The sequence below is a fragment of the Elgaria multicarinata genome, chromosome 5 (assembly GCF_023053635.1).
Source record: "Elgaria multicarinata webbii isolate HBS135686 ecotype San Diego chromosome 5, rElgMul1.1.pri, whole genome shotgun sequence".
Classification (NCBI taxonomy): Eukaryota; Metazoa; Chordata; class Lepidosauria; order Squamata; family Anguidae; genus Elgaria; species Elgaria multicarinata.
Window position 1 is genome coordinate 67,015,515 of NC_086175.1, and position 20,690 is coordinate 67,036,204.

The 20,690-nt window shown below is 42.0% G+C and overlaps 1 protein-coding gene across 3 annotated transcripts in view; it reads left to right on the plus strand.

Moving 5' to 3' along the window:
- Positions 1-20,690, plus strand: part of USP9X (ubiquitin specific peptidase 9 X-linked) — a 94,136-nt gene that overhangs the window by 56,969 nt on the left and 16,477 nt on the right. For all 3 annotated transcript variants that reach the window (XM_063126530.1, XM_063126532.1, XM_063126531.1), the window contains exons 28-37: positions 800-946; positions 1,147-1,293; positions 2,257-2,479; positions 3,005-3,225; positions 4,210-4,400; positions 12,789-12,962; positions 14,482-14,623; positions 14,976-15,726; positions 16,236-16,359; positions 18,717-18,942. In XM_063126530.1, the coding sequence (XP_062982600.1) occupies positions 800-946; positions 1,147-1,293; positions 2,257-2,479; positions 3,005-3,225; positions 4,210-4,400; positions 12,789-12,962; positions 14,482-14,623; positions 14,976-15,726; positions 16,236-16,359; positions 18,717-18,942 (2,346 nt within the window). The remainder of the gene's footprint in view (positions 1-799; positions 947-1,146; positions 1,294-2,256; positions 2,480-3,004; positions 3,226-4,209; positions 4,401-12,788; positions 12,963-14,481; positions 14,624-14,975; positions 15,727-16,235; positions 16,360-18,716; positions 18,943-20,690) is intronic.

The window sequence follows — 20,690 nt, forward strand, 5'->3', positions numbered from 1 at the left end:
TAATTACTAGTTCAGTGCTGATTAACACAATTAAGATTTAGGGTTTCTTAGAATTCCAGAATCCTTTAGCATTGTCCCTTGCTGACTGTTCTACAATATAAACAAAACTGAGATTAAATTCAGTTCAGTTCTTTGTCCAACTGATTGTGTAAACAAGCCTAGAACAGGGCTGCTGAACCTGTGGACATCCAGATGCTGTTGGTCAGGCTGTCCTAACCAGCCTGATCAACGGTGAGTAGTTGGGAGGGGGGGAAGTAGCTGAACATCAGGAAGTCCAGAAGTTCCTGAGAGCTAGACCTTGAATGTGGAGGGTTTGTTTTGCACACAAGGATTTCACCAGTGACTCTAATGCAGGGTAAATTCTGTCACATGGAGCTGCTCTCAGCAAATCAATGTACACATGAGAGCATGCAAGGTGCTTTGAGTTGGAGTTATTGGGTTGCTTGCATTGAAAAGTTATCGACATGAACAGTCACTCAGGCAGGAGGACATTCTTGCCCCCTGCACCTCAGGAAACATCTCCAGAGGGTTAATGGACCATTAAGAAAAGCCTGTACTGTGGGCTGAGGGTGGGGATGGCAGCAGTAGTAGTTGGGGAATGCGACAAAATTGAGGGGCAGAAGAGGAGTTTGTGTTAACATTTCTTTAGATACAACCCTCTGGTTTTATACAGATATGTTAATTTCTTTAAATCTCCCACTTTATATAAAAAAACTATCTGGGTTCTGTAAGAAATACTCTTTGTGGCTATTAATGCAAATACCTTTTCAAAATGACTCATAATTTTTTTCTCTTTCAGAGTACTGCACGAGAACGTGCAAAGCATTCAGGGGATTACTTTACTCTATTAAGACATCTTCTTAATTATGCTTACAATAGTAATATTAATGTGCCCAATGCTGAAGTTCTGCTTAATAATGAAATTGACTGGCTTAAAAGGATTAGGGTAAGTTTTTTGTTATATTTTGTTGATTGGGTTCTCTTTTAAATTGTACATGTTTACTGCCTTGAACATTGCAATTTGTAGGACAGAAAAGCAGGGAAATATTTTTTAATAAAGTACAGCAGTATTTAGTAACAAAAGCAGGTCTTTCCATTTGAAATTAATTCCTAGGACTCACGTGACTTCATGTTCTTCTTTGTTAGGATGAAGTGAAAAGAACAGGAGAAACAGGTGTAGAAGAGACCATCTTAGAGGGTCACCTTGGAGTAACAAAGGAATTACTAGCATTCCAAACTCCTGAAAAAAAATACCATATTGGTTGTGAAAAAGGAGGTGCTAATCTCATTAAAGTAAGTAATTGTGTTATAGAAAACTCTAAAATCATTATGAAGCCATTAGCAAGGTGAAGGGGAACTTGTAAACAAACATACGTATTTTAATTACATATTGATTGATTGATTTGGCTTTTTTAGGCTACCAGAAAAGGGATTGATGTAGAAATGCATAGAATTCAGTCTGTTGTAAAATTATTGTTCATAATAACCATAACCTTATTTTTTTTAAAAAAGAGGAAGAATAATTAGAAAGTAGTTGGAGTATGAAAACTTTCCCCTTTCTTGTTTAGTGTTAAGAGATTTTAAATATACAAATACTGGATAAGCAATCCAGTTCATAAATGAAATACGTTTACCATGATACACATTACTGTGGTTTTTGTGTGTTTTTAAAAAACTTTTTACTACATTTTGGTCATGCTGAAGCATGAGTAAAAGATGGGCAGGACAGGATGCATGCAAACTGAGAGTAAGAGGGTCCTTTCCTTGCTTCTGGAAGATGATGACAGGTCTCTTCCTCACCCTGGAATCGCTTTCTCCAAGTGGCTGCAGTCATTGCTATCTTGCCTAGATGTGGGCAGTAGAGGAATAGGCATGATGACACCAGCTGCTTCAATGAAGGGATGAAAGGTGAAGAGTTGGTTGCCTGTCCTGGCATATCTCTGCCTCCAAACTTTTCGTGGAAGGCAGTTTCACTGTTTGTGAGCTGAGCCAGCAAGTCTTTCTTTTCTTTTCAGCCCCACCTCAGTGCTTGCTCCTGCCTTGAAAGACGGCCTAGAAATAAATAATAGATAAAACCATGCATTAGGTGTTTAGTCTCACAGGGTGGGGGTTGGGAGTGTTTTGGGGGTTTTCTTCTTCATAATCTGTTCGTCTTCCCTCACGTTGTAAAGGTTTAAGACATTTGTGGTGTTATATAATGCTTTTGGCCTGGGTAATGCCTAAATAATTAGACTTTTTTTCGTCCATGTTTTTCAGGAATTGATAGATGATTTCATCTTTCCAGCCTCTAATGTTTACTTACAGTACATGAGGAATGGAGAATTGCCCGCTGAGCAGGCCATACCAGTCTGTAGTTCCCCAGCTACCATTAATGCTGGATTTGAGTTGCTAGTAGCACTAGCAGTGGGCTGCGTTCGAAACCTCAAGCAAATAGTAGATACTTTGACTGAAATGTATTACATAGGCACCGCAATAACTAGTATGTACTACCTCATTGATTTTATATTTTATGTAATATAAAGTATGCAACTATATTGTATGTTATGCTATGGATATATTAGTGGAACGTTAAAGAATTCCTCATGTTCTCACAATTCCTTTGGGGGGAAATGTAAAAAAACGTACTTAGCTCTTTCAAAAATATGCTGATTCCTACTCGAGATGACTGTCTGATATATTAACTATAATTCCTAAGAGGAGTGTTCTTCAAATAAGTGCAACAATTAAATGTTTTAAAGGGGAAACTTGTTATTTGGTTTTCAGTATCTTGTCATTGTAGGCTTTATTTTGAGTATACGCAAATATGAAAACTTCTTTCTTGAATGTTAAGGGCTATAAAGTAAGGTACATGCAAATAATTTCCAGTTCAGTTTGACAGAGTTTGAAATAAACTTGTTCAGGATCAGCGTATATTAAGTAATGTTGTTAAGTCTAATGGTAGTTCTGAAGCATATATGGTATTTGGAAGTTGGGTTGATTTTCTAATGCATTTAATCTCTCCTAGCTTGTGAAGCACTTACTGAATGGGAATATCTGCCACCTGTTGGACCACGACCACCAAAGGGATTTGTAGGGCTAAAAAATGCTGGTGCCACTTGTTACATGAATTCTGTCATTCAGCAACTGTACATGATTCCTGCCATCAGGAATGGGATCCTTGCAATTGAGGGCACAGGCAGTGATGTAGATGATGATATGTCTGGGGATGAGAAGCAAGACAATGAGGTAACATTAATTTTTTGACCACATTTTAATGTATTATCCATACAAGTATTTCCAAGAGCCCTCTATATCTAATCATAACGGGTGGTGGCATATGTCCAACCAAATAATAAAAAGCAGCATGAGACCTCGGCTTCTGAGTGTTCTGTGGTTTGTCTCCAGTGGTATCATTCCCCTGACGGAACTGCTTATGTCAGTGGAACTAGGGCGGGAGGCAGTTCACCCCTCCCTGCAGCCCTCTATGCATCTTCAAAATCTGTTCTGGAGGACTGGAATATGCCCCAAAGCAGATTTTTGGGCAGCAGGGGGCTACTGTGGGGTGGAGAGAGGGAGAAAGTCCCACTGAGCGAGTGGAGTTCTGCTAGTATAGTTGGACTTAACCAATGCTTTTATTTATGTTTTAGTAATATTGTTAATTTTGAAATGGTATTTTGTATTAAATTAGGCAACTTTGTGTTCTGGCTTTCACAAATAGTATCAGTGTGTCCAGTCCTCCCAGCCCTAAAGTTCCTGTTTTGTTTGTTTTTCTTTAAGTCATCCATCTATTCTTTATAATAAATTTAACATTAAATTTTATTTAGCAGTACGCTTTTTTATTGGCAAATCTTGAATGACAGCTACAAACATTCTGATTTTTTTCCTTGAGTTGAACACTAGAACCATACGTTCAAATCGTGGTTTAAAGCTAACTATGATTAACATTCAACTCAGGGCAGACATAAAGCTAATCAGAGGGTAAAGGGAAGGGAGGGGAATTCGAGAGGGAGGAGGGAGGAATGTGATCCCAACTGCAGTTTGGGGAACATTGGCTCAATTTAACCTGTAGTTTGTTATGAGACTGATGAGTGTTGAGCTGCTCATCATGGGTTAAATAATCTTCATGAGCTAGCTGTGTCGTGCTCAAAGTCTCTGTTCATTTCTGTTTGTTTGTTTTGCTGTTTTTATTTATGCATATAATCTATATTTCATTTTTAAAATATTTTATAGAGCAATGTTGACCCGCGAGATGAAGTGTTTGGCTATCCACATCAGTATGAAGATAAACCAACTTTAAGTAAAACAGAAGACAGGAAAGAATACAACATAGGCGTATTAAGACATCTCCAGGTCATATTTGGTCACTTAGCAGCTTCTAGATTACAGTACTATGTACCAAGAGGATTTTGGAAGCAATTTAGGTAAGTGGGAAATTAACTTAAGATGAACAGTATTCATGTGAAGTCTTACAAAAAAAAACAGTATGATTTTAATGAAATGCAAGGAAATTTAATATATACTGCAAATCTGATAGAGCTTAATATGTACCGTTTAAATGATGCAGAACGCAAGATAAAGGAACCCTAAGAGCAAAACCTATCACTATGTTTAGATGAAGATACTGGGCAACTTCAGATATGAGCTACGCTGTAAGATGTGGATGTGGCAGGGTGAAGGAGCAAGCCTTGGGTTCATGTACCCTTCTTTATAGTGGGGAGAACTATAAAGAACCTTGAATATGAAATGGAGTTTATGCACATAAATTCCTATGTGAGTGAGCCTCATCCATGTGAGCAATCTACTACCAAAAAAAAAAAAAAAGCAAAAAGCTGTCTAGAACATAGGAGCAAGAACATAAGTTCTTCATCGTGGTCTCTGTTTATCACACATATGGTCTCTGAGCTTGTTTTGGGAAACTTCTAAAGCTGAGGGAACGTTTTGGCAGGAACCCTCCCCCACCGTCCACTGCACATGTCCACGGGTTCCCGCTGTTCTCAGTTCTCTTTCGACGGCCTTACTAGTCGGATGCATCATAGGGAACTTCTGCATTTTCTAGTGAGAAAACAGTGCCAAATTTTTTCTCGCACCTATTTTTCAAAACATAAACTTAATTTTTCCCCTCTTCAACATTGTTGTCTGTGCTTGGGGCCACATGGCCATTAAGGCCCCATTCCACAAGTGCATTGAATGAGGCAACAAGCTCCTGCCCTCCAGTGGGCATTCGTTGTGTCTTCTGTGCTTAAACAAATCACACATATTGGGGACTTGCTGCTTTTGCTCAAAATTTACTAAACAGACGAAACACCATAGAGCTGACCACCTTCACGCGCTCCTCTGGCAAAGGGCATTGGAGGCTGTGGATATATCAAAGACAAAAATGACCTCTATGTCCAATTCAACTCACCATGGGGCCCATGACCCTGGAACATCTGCAATTGTGATGGGTTCTCCAGATGCCCCAACACCGGGACGATCTTTAACTGTTTCCACAGCCAGAAAGCTTTCAAAGAAGGCACAGACACCAAAGCCAACTGCTGATGTACAGAAGAAAAAGAAGTCTTCTAGGCCATCGCCTAAGATGACAACTCCATCTCTAATTCCGACCTCTCTATCTATACTGGGGTCGCTGATTCAACAACTCCCTATCTCAGTACCAGTGCCTCTCATTGACCTACCAGTACCAAGACTGGACGCAGCGCCCATGACTTTGGTGTCAGAGGGTGAAATCAGGGATCTATCCCCTACGGGGCCAGAAATGCCTTCGCAAAGTTGACGTGATGGATGCTGTCCAAACTCGTTGGACTTGAGACGCTATGAACCCTACGATTATTATGCTAGAGAGTGATGCAGCCACTGTCATCGATCCCCACCAAGGGAATGGGATAATTTTTTGGAATGGTTGATACCACCTCGGCCTTCATACCACTATCATGACTGGCATCATGACACAGATCGTTACGGAGACGGATTACACCTGCATGCCGCACAGCCTTCTCAGTGCCCTTCATCACCTAGGGACCAATAGGCACCATCTGCATCTTTATCTAGACCTCTGGCAGAGGAGAGTGAAGAAATCGACAGCAGTACGGCCGGCCTCAATGGTCCAGTCGCTACCTGTACAGCACCACTTTACTTTGCGTGATAGAGCAGAAGCGAGTAATATTTCTCAGTTATGCATCATCCAGGTGCTCTCCCCACCGCCTTCACCAGTTAGTCCTCAGATACGAGTACTCATCAACGCCTCAGAACAGCCTGTGACAGAAACTGAGACCCAGACGTCTTCCAACTTCGCCCTACTCACCTGAGGATTATGAATTGGATTCTAGTTCCTATTCCTCCGCACCACCGTTGATTCAGTCACCTACCAATGTCGCAGTGACCCAAGAAGGTAACTTCTGAAGATACTTAACATTTTCCAGATCAAATCCTACATATGGCACAGGCCCTGGGCATCAGCAACTGTCTGAGCGTATTTCTGACCCTGTCTTTGATGCAGTGTATACCGAGTCTGCCACTCTGGTATCCATCCCTTTCTTGCCTACTTACCCCACACTGTCAAACAGGCTTGTAAGGAGCCTGCATTGATGGCTCCGACATTGAGATTATTGGAATCCCTTTATAGGGTACAGGAGGACGCCACCTTCTTTTTGACACATACTTGTCCAAACTCAATAGTTGTTGAGTCTTCCCAAGGGAAAACTCAGATAATGCATGCTTCCCCGGCGGATAGAGAGGGACTCCAACTAGATATGTTAGGCTATCATATCTACTCTTCGACGGCCCTAGGATTAAGAGTAACCAACTATTTCACAATGGTGTCATGCTACCAACTGTTTTTGTGGGAGAAGATGGATGCTCTCTGTAACAGAAGAGCACAAGGAACTGGTTCAGGTGTTCCAAACTGAAGTTCTCCATCTCTCCTGACAGCAGCTCAACACAACCCATCCCCTCACAGACTGCGGGGCCAAAGCCATGGTTGAGGCTGTGGCCCTACGTCACCATGCATGGCTTAGATCGGTGGGGCTGACTCCAGAGGCCCGTTCCCGGATCAAAGACCTTCCCTTTGATCTGAAAGGCTTATTCAATGCTAATACCAGCAATTCTATGGAAGCGATGCAGAAGGCGAAGACCACCGCCAGGAAAATGGGCATGTCGCCCCAATTCTAGCAGCCACCCTACAAACAATGGCATTGATCTCACCCCCAGCCATACTACCAACCATGGCAGTACAATCATAGAGCACCTAAGTTTAACCCTCATCACCAACCACAGAAACAACAGACTCCTAACAGATTTCACCAATTCTGCCCAAGAAACAACCAGCCATCCAAACGACACCTTTGACTTCCACGACGTTTCCCTGTTACGATTGCAGCAACCCCAACTATTTGGAACTCTTCTTTCCAAATTCCTATGGAACTGGTGCTTCATTACGACCTACACTTGCGTCCTTGAAATTGTTCAATTCGGTTATCTCATCAAGTTTGAAGTCCTCCCTCCCCTCGGTATTGTGAAAGTTACTCCTCCATCAGATGTTCTATCTATGAAAACTACAACCCTTCTTGAGAAAGGTGTGATCCAGAGGCTTGTCCCCTATTGCATGCAGGACGTTTTTTTCTCCTGCTACTTCACAGTACCGAAGAGGGATGGAGGACTTCGACCCATATTGGACATTAATAGGACAACCTCTTCATAAAATACAAGAGATTCAGAATGACCATCCTCGCTTTGATCTTGTCTCTTCTTCACCTGGGAATATGGTTTGCATCGGTGGACCTCAAGGATGCATACTTCCACATCGCCAGCCGGAACGTCCACCGGAGATACCTTCATTTTGTGATTGGCAACGAGATGTTCCAATTCAACGTACTACTGTTCGGGTTCACTACGGTGCCTTGGATTTTCACCAAGTGCATGGCGGTTGTATGCACTTTCCTACAGCTCCAGAGAGATTTATCCATACCTCGACGACTGGTTCCTGGTCGCCTCAGCCAAGAACAGATTTCAGAAAGTGATTATGCTCATCCTGAGTCTCTTGGATTCTCTTGGTCTGAAGGTCAACAAAGAAAAATCCAACTTTATCCCATCACAGAATATTCTCTTTGTGGGTGCACTCCTAGATGCGGTTTCCAAAAGGGCTTATCTCCCACGTCAGAGGGCCCTTACATTATCCAAGCTAGCTCACAGGATTTCCCAAAATGGGAAGACAATAGCCTTCACACTACAGAGACTTCTGGGTCCTATGGCTTCTACCGTCACGGTCGTCAGGTGGGCAAGGTTACGTATGCGGCCACTCCAGGCATGGTTCCTCAAGAACTTCCAAGGCAATGCCCGCAGAACCAGGCTTACGGTACCGAAAGAATTTTTTTCCAATTTCGCCTCTGCTCATAGTTTTTTCACTTTTGTGGCATCATTAAAGGATATATTACTGTTTTTACGCTCTCTGTATGACAAAGTGCTTAAGTTATCTTCAATTCGAGTTTACTTGGCAACCATATTGGCTTTCCAAGGACCTATACAGGGCATTTCATTGTTTACTCACCCTGTAGTCCACCATTTCTTATGGGGCATCAAGAACTTAGCACCCTCTTTATGCTCAATCACTCCTGCATGGAGCCTGTCAGTGGTCGTACAGACCGTGACCTCGAAACCATTCAAGTCTCTTGTCACCACAGACATTAGATTAGCCTCGTGGAAGGTAGCCTTCTTAGTTGGTATCACCTCTGCACGTAGGGCAAGGGAGCTCACTGCCCTACGTGCGGATACACCATTCCGCACGTGTTTCATAGGGACACGGTTGTGGTTAGGCCTGACTTGGCTTTTTTGCCAAAGGTGATTTCATCCTTCCATATGAATCAGGACTTAGTTCTGGTGTCTTTTCCATCACCCTCAAACCTGATGAAATCCAAACTCCATTCCTTGGTGCTCGCCTTCTACAAGGCAAGAACCAAATCATTCCGCAAGACATACAGACTTTTTGTTTATTATGGGGGTCCCAGGCAAGGACAGCTGGTGTCATCACAGTGCCTGGCAGCATGAATAGTGATGACCATTAAACTGGCTTATGAATTGGCTGGACTGATCCTTGGAGACTGTATAAAGGTTCATTCTACCAGAGCCGTGTCCACCTCGACAGACTTCATGAGGGGTGTCTCAATACCGGATTTATGCAAAGCAGCAACATGGTTGCAACCCTCAATGTTTATTGCACACTATTGCCTGGATGTGAGGGCAAGAGCCAACTGCAATTTGGGGCGTACGGTTTTGTCTTCAATTTTGAACCAAAGCATCTCCACCTACCCTCCACCGGTAAGTGAGCTAGTTAATCACCTATATGTGTGAAGCACAGAGACTATGATGGAGAAATGCAGGTTGCTTACCTGTAACTGTAGTTCTTCGAGTGGTCACCTGTGCATTCACACAACCCTCCCATCGTCCACACTTCAGTGTTGTTGATCTCTTATTGTCAATACATAATCCTTGTCATGGGGTCGATAATCGGTCTCAAGAGAACTGAGGAGAAGAACGGGAACCCGTGGACATGCGCAGTGGGAGGGGGGTTCCCGCCAAAACGTTCCTTCGGCTTTAGAGATTTCCCAAAATGAGCTCCGCGCAAGTGCAGAGCCCATATGTGTGATACACAGATGACCACTTGAAGAACTTCAGTTACAGGTAAGCAACCTGCATTTTTCAGACCCAGATCAACAGTAATGGTTGTGTACATCAGGAGTGGGAAGACTTCAAGATCTTCAGATCTACTTTGTTTCTTACAAGAATCCCAAGATCTGCCAACCAGAACCAGATGCAAAAGACATATACTTAAAATTAAACAACAATGTGCCTCAAGCACATTCTGAGCCTAGGTATTTGTTTTCAATACCAGAACTGAACTGAGCACAGTCCTTTCGCAGAAAAGTTGATTCCTGGGAAATGTCATTTTGTTGCCATTGTTAATAGGATCATAGAATAGTAGAGTTGGAAGGGGCCTCTAAGGCCATCGAGTCCAACCCCCTGCTCAATGCAGGAATCCACCTCAAAGCATACACAACAGATGGTTGTCCAGTTGCCTCTTGAATGCCTCTAGTGTGGGAGAGCGCACAACCTCCCTAGGTAATTGGTTCCATTGTCGTACTGCTCTAACAGTCAGGAAGTTTTTCCTGATGTCCAACCAGAATCTGACTTCCTGTAACTTGAGCCCATTATTCCGTGTCCTGCACTCTGGGATGATCGAGAAGAGATCCTGGCCCTCCTCTGTGTGACAACCTTTTAAGTATTTGAAGAGTGCTATCATGTCTCCCCTCAATCTTCTCTTCTCCAGGCTAAACATGCCCAGTTCTTTCAGTCTCTCCTCATAGGGCTTTGTTTCCAGACCCTTGATCATCCTCGTTAAGCAATTGGAAGTCAGAAACCTTTGCTGATAATACTGCAGACACCCAGAAATGTATCAGTAGATTCTGATCTACCCTCTTCCCATTCTAGCTGTACATGGTAGGAGAAAGTGCAGGGACCGTTTTATCTTTTATGTAGAATAACTTTTGTATGTGCAATAGAGCTTTCCTCTGCTTTGGGAATGCATTTCAGGTGAGCCCCAAATGAGAAGGGGTGTAAAGTGATTGGAGCCCATGGGGTGGGGGTTACAATGGTGGTAGAAGGCTTACTTTTCCTTCCCTTCTTTCTCTTCTTTCTTTCTCTCTTTTAAAACCTTTTAAAGGGCGGCAGAGGCAGTGAAATTCTGACATCCAGTTGTGTGAAAAAGAAAGTACACCCTCTTGGAATTGTATGATTTTACATATCAGGACATAATAACAATCATCTGTTCCTTAGCAAGTCTAAAAATTAGGTAAATACAACCTCAGATGAACAGCAACACATGACATATTACACCGTGTCATGATTTACTGAACAGAAATAAAGCCAAAATGAAGAAGCCATGTGTGAAAAAGTAAGTACACCCTTACTGCTTCCATAGGAATTAAGATGCTAAGTAGCAGACAGGTGCTGCTAATCAAATGCCCGTGATTAATTGATCATCAGCAAGTATGACCACCTCTATAAAAGCCAAAGTTTTTTCAGTTTGCTTGTCTGGAGCATTCAGATGTGTGTTAACACAATGCAAAGGAGGAAAGACATCAGCAATGATCTTAGAGAAGCAATTACTGCTGCCCATCAATCTGGGAAGGGTTATAAGGCCATTTCCAAACAATTTAAAGTCCATCATTCTACAGTGAGAAATATTATTCAAAAGTGGAAAACATTCAAGACTGTTGCCAATCTTCCCAGGAGAGGACGTCCCAGCAAAATCACCCCAAGGTCAGACTGTGCAATGCTCAGAGAAATTGCAAAAAAACCAAGAGTTACATCTCAGACTCTACAGGCCTCAGTGAGCATGTTAAATGTTAAAGTTCATGACAGTACAATTAGAAAAAGACTGAACAAGTATGGTTTGTTTGGAAGGGTTGCCAGGAGAAAGCCTCTTCTCTCTAAAAAGAACGTGGCAGCACGGCTTAGGTTTGCAAATTTGCATCTGAACAAGCCACAAGACTTCTGGAACAATGTCCTTTGGACAGACGAGACCAAAGTGGAGATGTTTGGCCATACTGCACAGCGCCACGTTTGGCGAAAACCAAACACAGCATATCAGCACAAACACCCCATACCAACTGTCAAGCACGGTGGTGGAGGGATGATGATTTGGGCTTGTTTTGCAGCTACAGGACCTGGGAACCTTGCAGTCATTGAGTCGACCATGAACTCCTCTGTATACCAAAGTATTCTAGAGTCAAATGTGAGGCCATCTGTCCGACAGCTAAAGCTTGGCCGAAATTGGGTCATGCACCAGGACAATGATCCCAAGCACACCAGCAAATCTACAACAGAATAGCTGAAAAAGAAAGAATCAAGGTGTTGCAATGGCCCAGTGAAAGTCCAGATCTCAACCCGATTGAAATGCTGTGGCGGGAGCTTAAGAGGGCATAAACAAATGCCCTCAAACCTTAATGAACTGAAGCAACGTTGTAAAGGAGAGTGGGCCAAAATTCCTCCACAACGATGTAAGAGACTGATAAAGTCATACAGAAAATGATTACTTCAAGTTATTGCTGCTAAAGGTGGTTCTACAAGCTATTGAATCATAAGGTGTACTTACTTTTTCACACATGGCTTCTCCATTTTGGCTTTATTTCTGTTCAATAAATCATGACACGGTGTAATATGTCATGTGTTGTTGTTCATCTGAGGTTGTATTTACCTCATTTTTAGACCTGCTAAGGAACAGATGATTGTTATTATGTCCTGATATGTAAAATCATACAATTCCAAGAGGGTGTACTTCCTTTTTCACACGACTGTACCATCCTTTCATCCCAAACCACCACAGGAAAGAATACTAGCATATGCTAATGTGGACACACTAGCATCTTTTCCTGAGGCACTCTGGGAAGGAATGATGGTTGGCAGTACAGTTAGTACTGCTATTGCTGCACTTCCAAAGCTGTGGCTTTTAAAGGTAGGAGAAAGAAAGAGAGACACCAAGAAGCCCCCAAGCCCCGTTCTTCACCCACAAAAACTGTAAGTCCCCTCAAACCATTTTGGAGTCTAATCATGGCCCCTAAATGGGATGACAAACTCAGGGGATGGATGTTTCAATGCACCTGTAAGTGAACCATACTATTGACTGCTACATCATTATACTATGCAGGTATACTTACAGTAGGGGAAACCTAATGGTGATGTAAACTCCTTGATATTTTTCCCCTTACGCCATTTATCATTTTGCTGGTTTTATTCTTTGCGATTCTTTTTCATTCTAGACTCTGGGGTGAACCTGTAAATCTGCGTGAACAGCATGATGCTTTAGAATTTTTTAATTCCTTGGTGGATAGTCTAGATGAAGCTTTAAAAGCCTTGGGTCACCCAGCAATGTTAAGTAAAGTTTTGGGAGGATCCTTTGCTGATCAGAAGATCTGTCAAGGCTGCCCACATAGGTAAGTGTTTCATCATTTAATAAGGAGATATGCATCTCTTTCTCCTCTCTTAAATTCAAAGCCTGTTGTGTGATAATGGACATCTACTGAAAAATGTTATAATCTTCCCATATGTGGAAATGCACAGAGACCATTATGGGGTGGGTCATGCTAGCAGTTTCCGAAAACATGAATAGCCATGACCACCTTGTCAGCTATGTGTGTTTACTCATGTGTTTACCCATGTGAGGAATGTTAGTATAAATCAGGCAATAAAAGATTTCATTGCAGCTGGGAAAGGTACAACTGCAGCTGGCAAAATATTATTATTTACCATATTTATATCTGGGTGTTGCCACAGAGAAAAACTTTTCTCTCGTTCCCACTCGCTGCACCTTGGGCAGTGGTGGAGTACACCGAAGGGCCCCTCCAACTGACTCAGGGGATGGGCAGGATCATTTAGCCAAGATGGTCCTAAGATGTCAACGCCTTAAACCATTTAAAGCTTGCAAGCAGCACTTTTTAATGCGCCCTGAATTGAACAGCCAGTCAGTGAAGCTGATATAGGCGCAGAGTGACATGCTCCCTAAAACGTGCTCCTGTTAGCAGTCTGGATGCTCTTCAAGGTCATCCCCATGTAGAGCATGTTAATAATAGTCTAGCCTTGATGTAATTCTGGCATGTATAACTTTGGCCAGATCTGCCTTATATCAGTGATATGTCTGTATGCAGCTTGGTTCACAACAATATGCCCAGATAAGCAGCAGTAACTGTATAGCTGAGGGGCAGTGAAGGGGCTGCTGTTGCTTGCAGTTAAGGAAAATCTCTTTTGTGAGCCAGCCTTTAAAGTTAGATACTGGCTGGAATTTGCCCTTTGGTTTTGACAAGTTGGGCCTGCAACAATTGTGGCAATGTGAAGTCCTGTTCAGGGTACAGCCGTGCCTTTGGATACCACACTATTCCATTCTCCCTCCCCCCTCCCTCCCCAATATGTGGACAGTGAGCATGCTCATTACTCATTGGGCAGTTTGGAATTTGCCCCCTTGGGGATTTTTTTCTTAAGATTTGTTTATACTTCTGCAAACCTTGGGGTTCTCCCACACCTGCTGATCCCTCCCTGTTGTGTATAGATGGTACTGTTTTGGCTACATAAAGATCAGCTTTTGAATAACGAATTCATTTATACTATATAGTATGTTTATTTGTGTTTCCTTAACCACTTACTAAATTGGGGCAGCATGCTTAATGTTTTAACAGGGCTGCTGGAAGCTGGCACTGCTGCTCCCTCCTGCAAGTATGAGAAACATTAAGCACTATGACACTGCAAATTTTGCAAGTAGTGCTGAACTGCTTTGTACACAAAGCACTGGGAATCTCTTTTAAAGTGTGGATAAGCACTGAGCCTTTAATTATAACAGAAGACATTCATATAACATAATTTATGAGAAATATCTTCCCATTGGATCATGATAAGGATATTGCCTTAAAGTTATAAAACTATTACTTCAGCATTCTTAACCTATTCTGCCAACTTCTGTAGGTACGAATGTGAAGAATCTTTTACAACACTGAATGTAGATATAAGAAATCACCAAAACCTGCTTGACTCCTTGGAACAGTATGTCAAAGGAGATTTACTGGAAGGTGCAAATGCATATCATTGTGAAAAATGCAATAAAAAGGTAACTGAAACATAGCATACTTTTTTGAAACCCCCTGAAAATTCATATGAACTCAGCAGCAGTTGACTTAGTTCAGGAAGACCTAACATTTTAGATCTTCATTGTAGGAGAAATTAAAAGCTACTATTTGTCATACTTAAACACATAATTCAGGACAGGTTCTTCAGAATGATTTCAAACCAGTCTTCTACACTTCTTTATAATATTATGCCTGAGTCAAGTTGATATATATCAACAGTCACTTGTGTACTTTGAGAAAGAAATCTGACAGTGTTTTTCATTTAGTGTTTGCAGTTGCAATTAATAATTCATATAAATGCCCTACATTAATGTACAAATCTTTATTTCTTAGGTTGATACAGTGAAACGCTTGTTAATTAAAAAGTTACCACCAGTTCTTGCCATCCAGCTAAAACGATTTGACTATGATTGGGAAAGGGAATGTGCAATCAAGTTCAATGATTATTTTGAGTTTCCACGAGAGTTGGACATGGAACCTTATACCGTGGCAGGAGTAGCGAAACTAGAAGGAGATGATGTAAATCCTGAAAACCAGCTGATACAGAATGAACAATCTGAAAATGAGCATTCTGGAAGTACTAAATACAGACTAGTGGGTGTGTTGGTGCATAGTGGACAGGCCAGTGGTGGACATTACTATTCTTACATTATTCAGAGAAACGGTGGAGATGGTGAGAAAAACAGATGGTATAAATTTGATGATGGCGATGTAACAGAATGCAAAATGGATGATGATGAAGAAATGAAAAATCAGTGTTTTGGTGGAGAATACATGGGGGAAGTATTTGATCATATGATGAAGCGCATGTCCTACAGACGTCAGAAGAGGTGGTGGAATGCTTATATACTTTTTTATGAACGTATGGATACAGTAGACAAAGACAATGAACTAATAAAATATATTTCCGAACTTACAATGACCACTAAACCCCATCAGATTAAAATGCCATCTGCCATTGAGCGAAGTGTACGGAAGCAAAATGTACAGTTCATGCATAACCGAATGCAGTACAGCCTAGAATATTTCCAGTTCGTAAAGAAATTGCTCACCTGCAACAGTGTCTACCTAAATCCTCCTCCAGGTCAGTGTTTGGATATTTATAATAAAAACTAATTGACAAGTTTGTTAAAGTGCATGGCCTTTAACATTGTTCATATTTCTGTGTTTCATTTTGAACATGTTAAGTGTACCTTGGTAAGAGTCAGCAAAAAGATCAGGTCACTGTTGCTTTGATATTAGCATTATAGAGCTCTACATTTGTCTTTGCCTACAATTCTGTACTTTGCTAAAATGTTCTTCTATTGATTGGTAAATACAACAAAATGATATCTGTGTCTGACTGAATTGCTATGGTCCAAGCCTAATTCAAAAATATTACAAATATCTAAAGATGAACTTAAGTTGTCTGCCAGTATTACTTAAAAAAAAAAAAAGGAATGCTGAGTCCTCTCCGATAGTTTGATGTAAACTTACTTCAAGGGTCAGGTTGATATCTCAGGTTTCAGTACTGATAAATACTTCAAAACAAGCAAGAATATTTTGTTCTATCAGTTCCAAACAAATGTCATAGCATCTTTCATTTTTCTTTAGGACAAGATCATCTGTTGCCTGAAGCAGAAGAAATAACCATGATTAGTGTTCAGCTTGCTGCTAGGTTCCTCTTTACCACAGGATTTCACACAAAGAAAATAGTCCGTGGTCCTGCCAGTGACTGGTATATTTGGCTTTAAGAATAATTGTACAGTCATAAATTTGAATGTTTTTAGTGTATTGCTCATACGATCTTTAAAAAAATGCAGTGAAATTGAGCCTTAAATAAGCATTTAATTTGTTAAAGAAACCAAAACTTACTCTTGGAGCATATTAATACTGATGCATAGTTAATGCTGCTAATATAACCATCACTGAGATCAGGAGCAGGCTGTGAGAAGGGGTGGGCAACCTGGTGCCCTCCAAATGCTTGGGACCAGAACTCCCATAATCCCTGACCGTTAGCCATGCTGGCTGAGGCTTATGGCAGTTCTAGTCCAAAACATCTGGAGGGCCTATCCCTGACCTTCAGCCCTCCTCTCTCTGATGTGAATTCTCCCCACCTTCCCCTGCATGCCTGAACTACAGTTAACATTACATTAGTACTGAAACTAACAACAGTTAAGAAAGAATCTTGGTTACTACTAACCACTGTTTTCCTTTGTGGTCTCTGTAATAATGCACTTTTCCCTGTCCTTCCTTCAAGGAACTTATGGTATAGTGTAACCCTGGGTTACACATACACACACATGCACATACACCCTCACAACAACCCTGTAACTTCAGTCAGACTGAGGGATAGTGATTGGCCGCAGATCACCCAGTGAGCTTCATGGATTTGAATCTGAGTCATCCTGCTCCTAGTCCAGTACTCGAACCACTACACCACACTGACTCTCACATACGGTCTGTGCGCATGCACAGAGCAACATTTTGGAAAGTTCTAAAGCTTTAGAGAGCAAAAGCTGGCACTTGCATCCTTGCCTTGAGTGTGTGATGCCAGTGCTATGTGCACATCACAAGGAGTGGATGGATGGATGCCTTCCCACCCAGGTCTCTTTCAGCTGCTGCCTGGAAAGCATCATTTATTTATTTATTTATTTATTTAAGGATTTTTATGCCGCCATTCAGCCAAAAAAGGCTCTCATGGCGGCTTACAAAAGTATTTCTTGACAGTCCCTGCCCACAGGCTTACAATCTAAAAGACATGACACAAAAGGAAAGGGGATTGGGAGGGAGGAGGAGGAGGAGGAGGGGGAAAAGGAAAGCAAACTCAGGCACTACAATCTTAGTTGGAAAGTTCAGCAGTTACAGGTGACAGCAGGAGGGAGGGGGCTCTCAGCTGGAGCTGGACCCAGGCACGGTGGAGAGGTGCCTGGCTGCTGCTTCCTCCCTCTCTGGTGGCCTCTGCAGTTACAGTTGGTAGCAGGAGGGAGGGGGCTCTCAGCTGGAGCTGGACCCAGGCATGGTGGAGAGGTGCCTGGTTGCTGCTTCCTCCCTCACTGGTGGCCTCTGCAGAGACAGTTGGTAGCAGGAGGGACGGGGCTCTCAGCTGGAGCTGGACCCAGGCACGGTGGAGAAGTGCCTGGCTGCTGCTTCCTCCCTCACTGATGGCCTCTGCAGTGTCAGTTGACAGCAGGAGGGAGGGGGCTCTCAGCTGGAGCTGGACCCAGGCCCGGTGGAGAGGTGCCTGGCTGCTGAAGAACTTTGGAGAATCATGGAGAACTTTCTTCTGCTGTGGAGCTTTGGAAGCTTTCTTCCATTAAAAGAACACATTTTAGTGTTACTGTTGCTTTTTTATTGTTTGGTGTAGCCAGACTTTCTCCTCATCAGGCGTTCTCCTCAAAGATAAAATCAACTAGTATTACTAGCCTTCTGTGGTGTATTATGGCTTCTTCAAGCACTGCTACAGTTGCAGGAAGAAGTCAGTATTACTGATGAACATGGAAAGCCTCCTGCGGTTTAGGTGGGGCAAACAAAGTGTCTCTGTGTTTGATTTGCTTCAGGTTACGCTGACACTTAGAAACAGCCTCTCATTTGAACAGTTATCTTCGGCAGTGTGCATTATTACAAGCTTCAAATGCTATGCAAGTTGGACATGAGGCTATTTTGACTTTGGCTCCACCCATCCTATCAGGCCTATTGGTTTTGGGTTTTGATCTCAAAACAGACTGAATTTTAACCATAGTGCAAGCTAGCCAGGGTTTGAAACTGGCACCAAAACTGTGGCTAAGAAAGAATCCAGTTTAATGTTAACTATGGTTAACATTAGTGCAGATGTAATATTTAAGACCCAAGCGGGGAAGGAAAGAGTTGTTGGGGCATGAAATCCCAAGTCTTTTAAGCAAGGATAATCAATGTGAGTCTGAAAGTGTTGTAATTTTAATGTTACGTACATTCTATATTTAATATCACATAGGGTCCCTAATCTGCATGAACAGTAATTTTGTATATTCCTATTACTAATGTGCAAAGCTATAATTGAGATACATCACTCTGTCTTCTCGAAATGTGATGCCATTAATTTAACATTTTTTCCAGGTATGATGCTTTGTGCATTCTCCTTCGTCACAGCAAGAATGTACGTTTTTGGTTTGCACACAATGTCCTTTTCAATGTTTCAAATCGATTCTCGGAGTACCTTTTGGAATGTCCTAGTGCTGAAGTGAGGGGAGCTTTTGCAAAACTTATAGTATTTATTGCACATTTTTCATTACAAGATGGACCATGTCCTTCACCTTTTGCTTCACCTGGACCTTCTAGTCAGGTATGCTTAGTTCAGCATTCAGAATGCAATACTGAGAACTGTTAAATTACGAATGTGCAACGTTATAAAAATAATCCTGTGTTGACATAAGGGTGTCTTAGTCTTGGTCTTAAGCAAAGTGTTTAGGCATTTATGTTGGTCTCTGTGCTGTAGTCTGGTATCATATTGAGCAGATTCAACTTGAATAGCTTGCTTGACACATTACATTGTCCAAATCAGGAGTGGGCAGAAGTCAGGTTTGAGAGATTAGCTTTGTTTATTGAGATCGCAATATCCACCAACCAGAGCCAGATTCAAAAGGCATTCATAGATTTAAAGAATTTTGAACCAGGAAATAGTTTTGAGTACCAGAACTAAATAGAGTTCATAGTCCTCTCTTTCCTTTATTTCAACAGTATAATTTGTGGGGTGGGGAGACATTTTGTTGCTATTGTTAAGAAACTGAGAGTCAGACTTCTTTCCCAACCTACTCCGAATCACCCAGAGATTTATGATCTTCGCCTACCTTCTGTCCATTCTTGTACTATTGAGGAGCTTAACCGCAGCAATTTGTTATAGTGAGCACTTCAATTGGATGCAATTGGTATTTGAAGTAATTAAACATTGAAAGAGTTTTATTACATTCTGGGGGTATGTGGACGATCACATTGGTAGAAGAAGCCATCATGGCTTCTTCCCTCATCCCTGCACATGCGGCTGTCATTTGCATAATTCCCTGCAATGCAGTACAGGTTGTCTGAACCCAGTGCACACTGTGGCAGAGGTAGCTTCGACCCCTAATGCAAGTCATGGGTTGTAGGGTGGGTTTAGATGACATGCCAGCTCGCACTGCATCATGGAGAATTCTGCACATAACAAGTGCACACGCAGGGGGAGAAACCATGATGGTGTCTTTTACCAATGTGATTGTCCGAACCCATTCTGTGATTTGAGGTATGTGTTATGTCTAATTGGTCCCTTAAATATCTTGTGAATAAGCAATGAAACAAAGAGATCCTAGGGTTGTGGTGGACAACTCAATGAAAATGTTGACCTAGTGTGCAGCTGCTGTAAAAAAGGCAAACTCCATGTTAGACATAATTAGGAAAGGAATTGAGACTAAAACTGCCAATATCATACTGCCCTGATATAAATTTATGGTGCAGCCACACTTAGAATACTGTGTACAGTTCTGGTCACCGCACCTAAAAAGTATATTGTAGAGCTGGAAAAAGTGCAGAAAAGGGCAACTAAAACGATCAAAGGTCTGGAGCAACTCCCCTGTGAGGGAAGGTTACAACAGCTCAGATTATTTCTCTTGGAAAAATGGTGAATAATGGGAGACGTGATAGAGGTGTATAAAATTATACACGGTGTGTGTGGAGAATGTGACTAGGGAGACATTTTTCTCCCTCCCTCATAATACTAGAATTCAGAGTTATCCCATGAAGCTGATTAGTGGGAGATTCAGGACAGGTAAAAGGAAGGATTTCTTCATACAGTGTATAGTCAAACTATGGAATTCACTGTCACAAGACATAGTGAGGGCCACCAATTTAGATAACTTTAAAAGAGGGTTAGATGAATTCCTAGGGGGAAAGGCTGTCAATGGTTACTACTCCTGATGGCTCTTTGCTACCTCCAGAGGTAGTAAACCCACGTACACCAGTTGCTGAGGAACATGGCCGGGAGGATGCTGTTGCACTCATGTCCTGCTTGTGGGTTCCCCGTCAACAGCTGGTCGGCCACTGTATGAATAGAATGCTGGA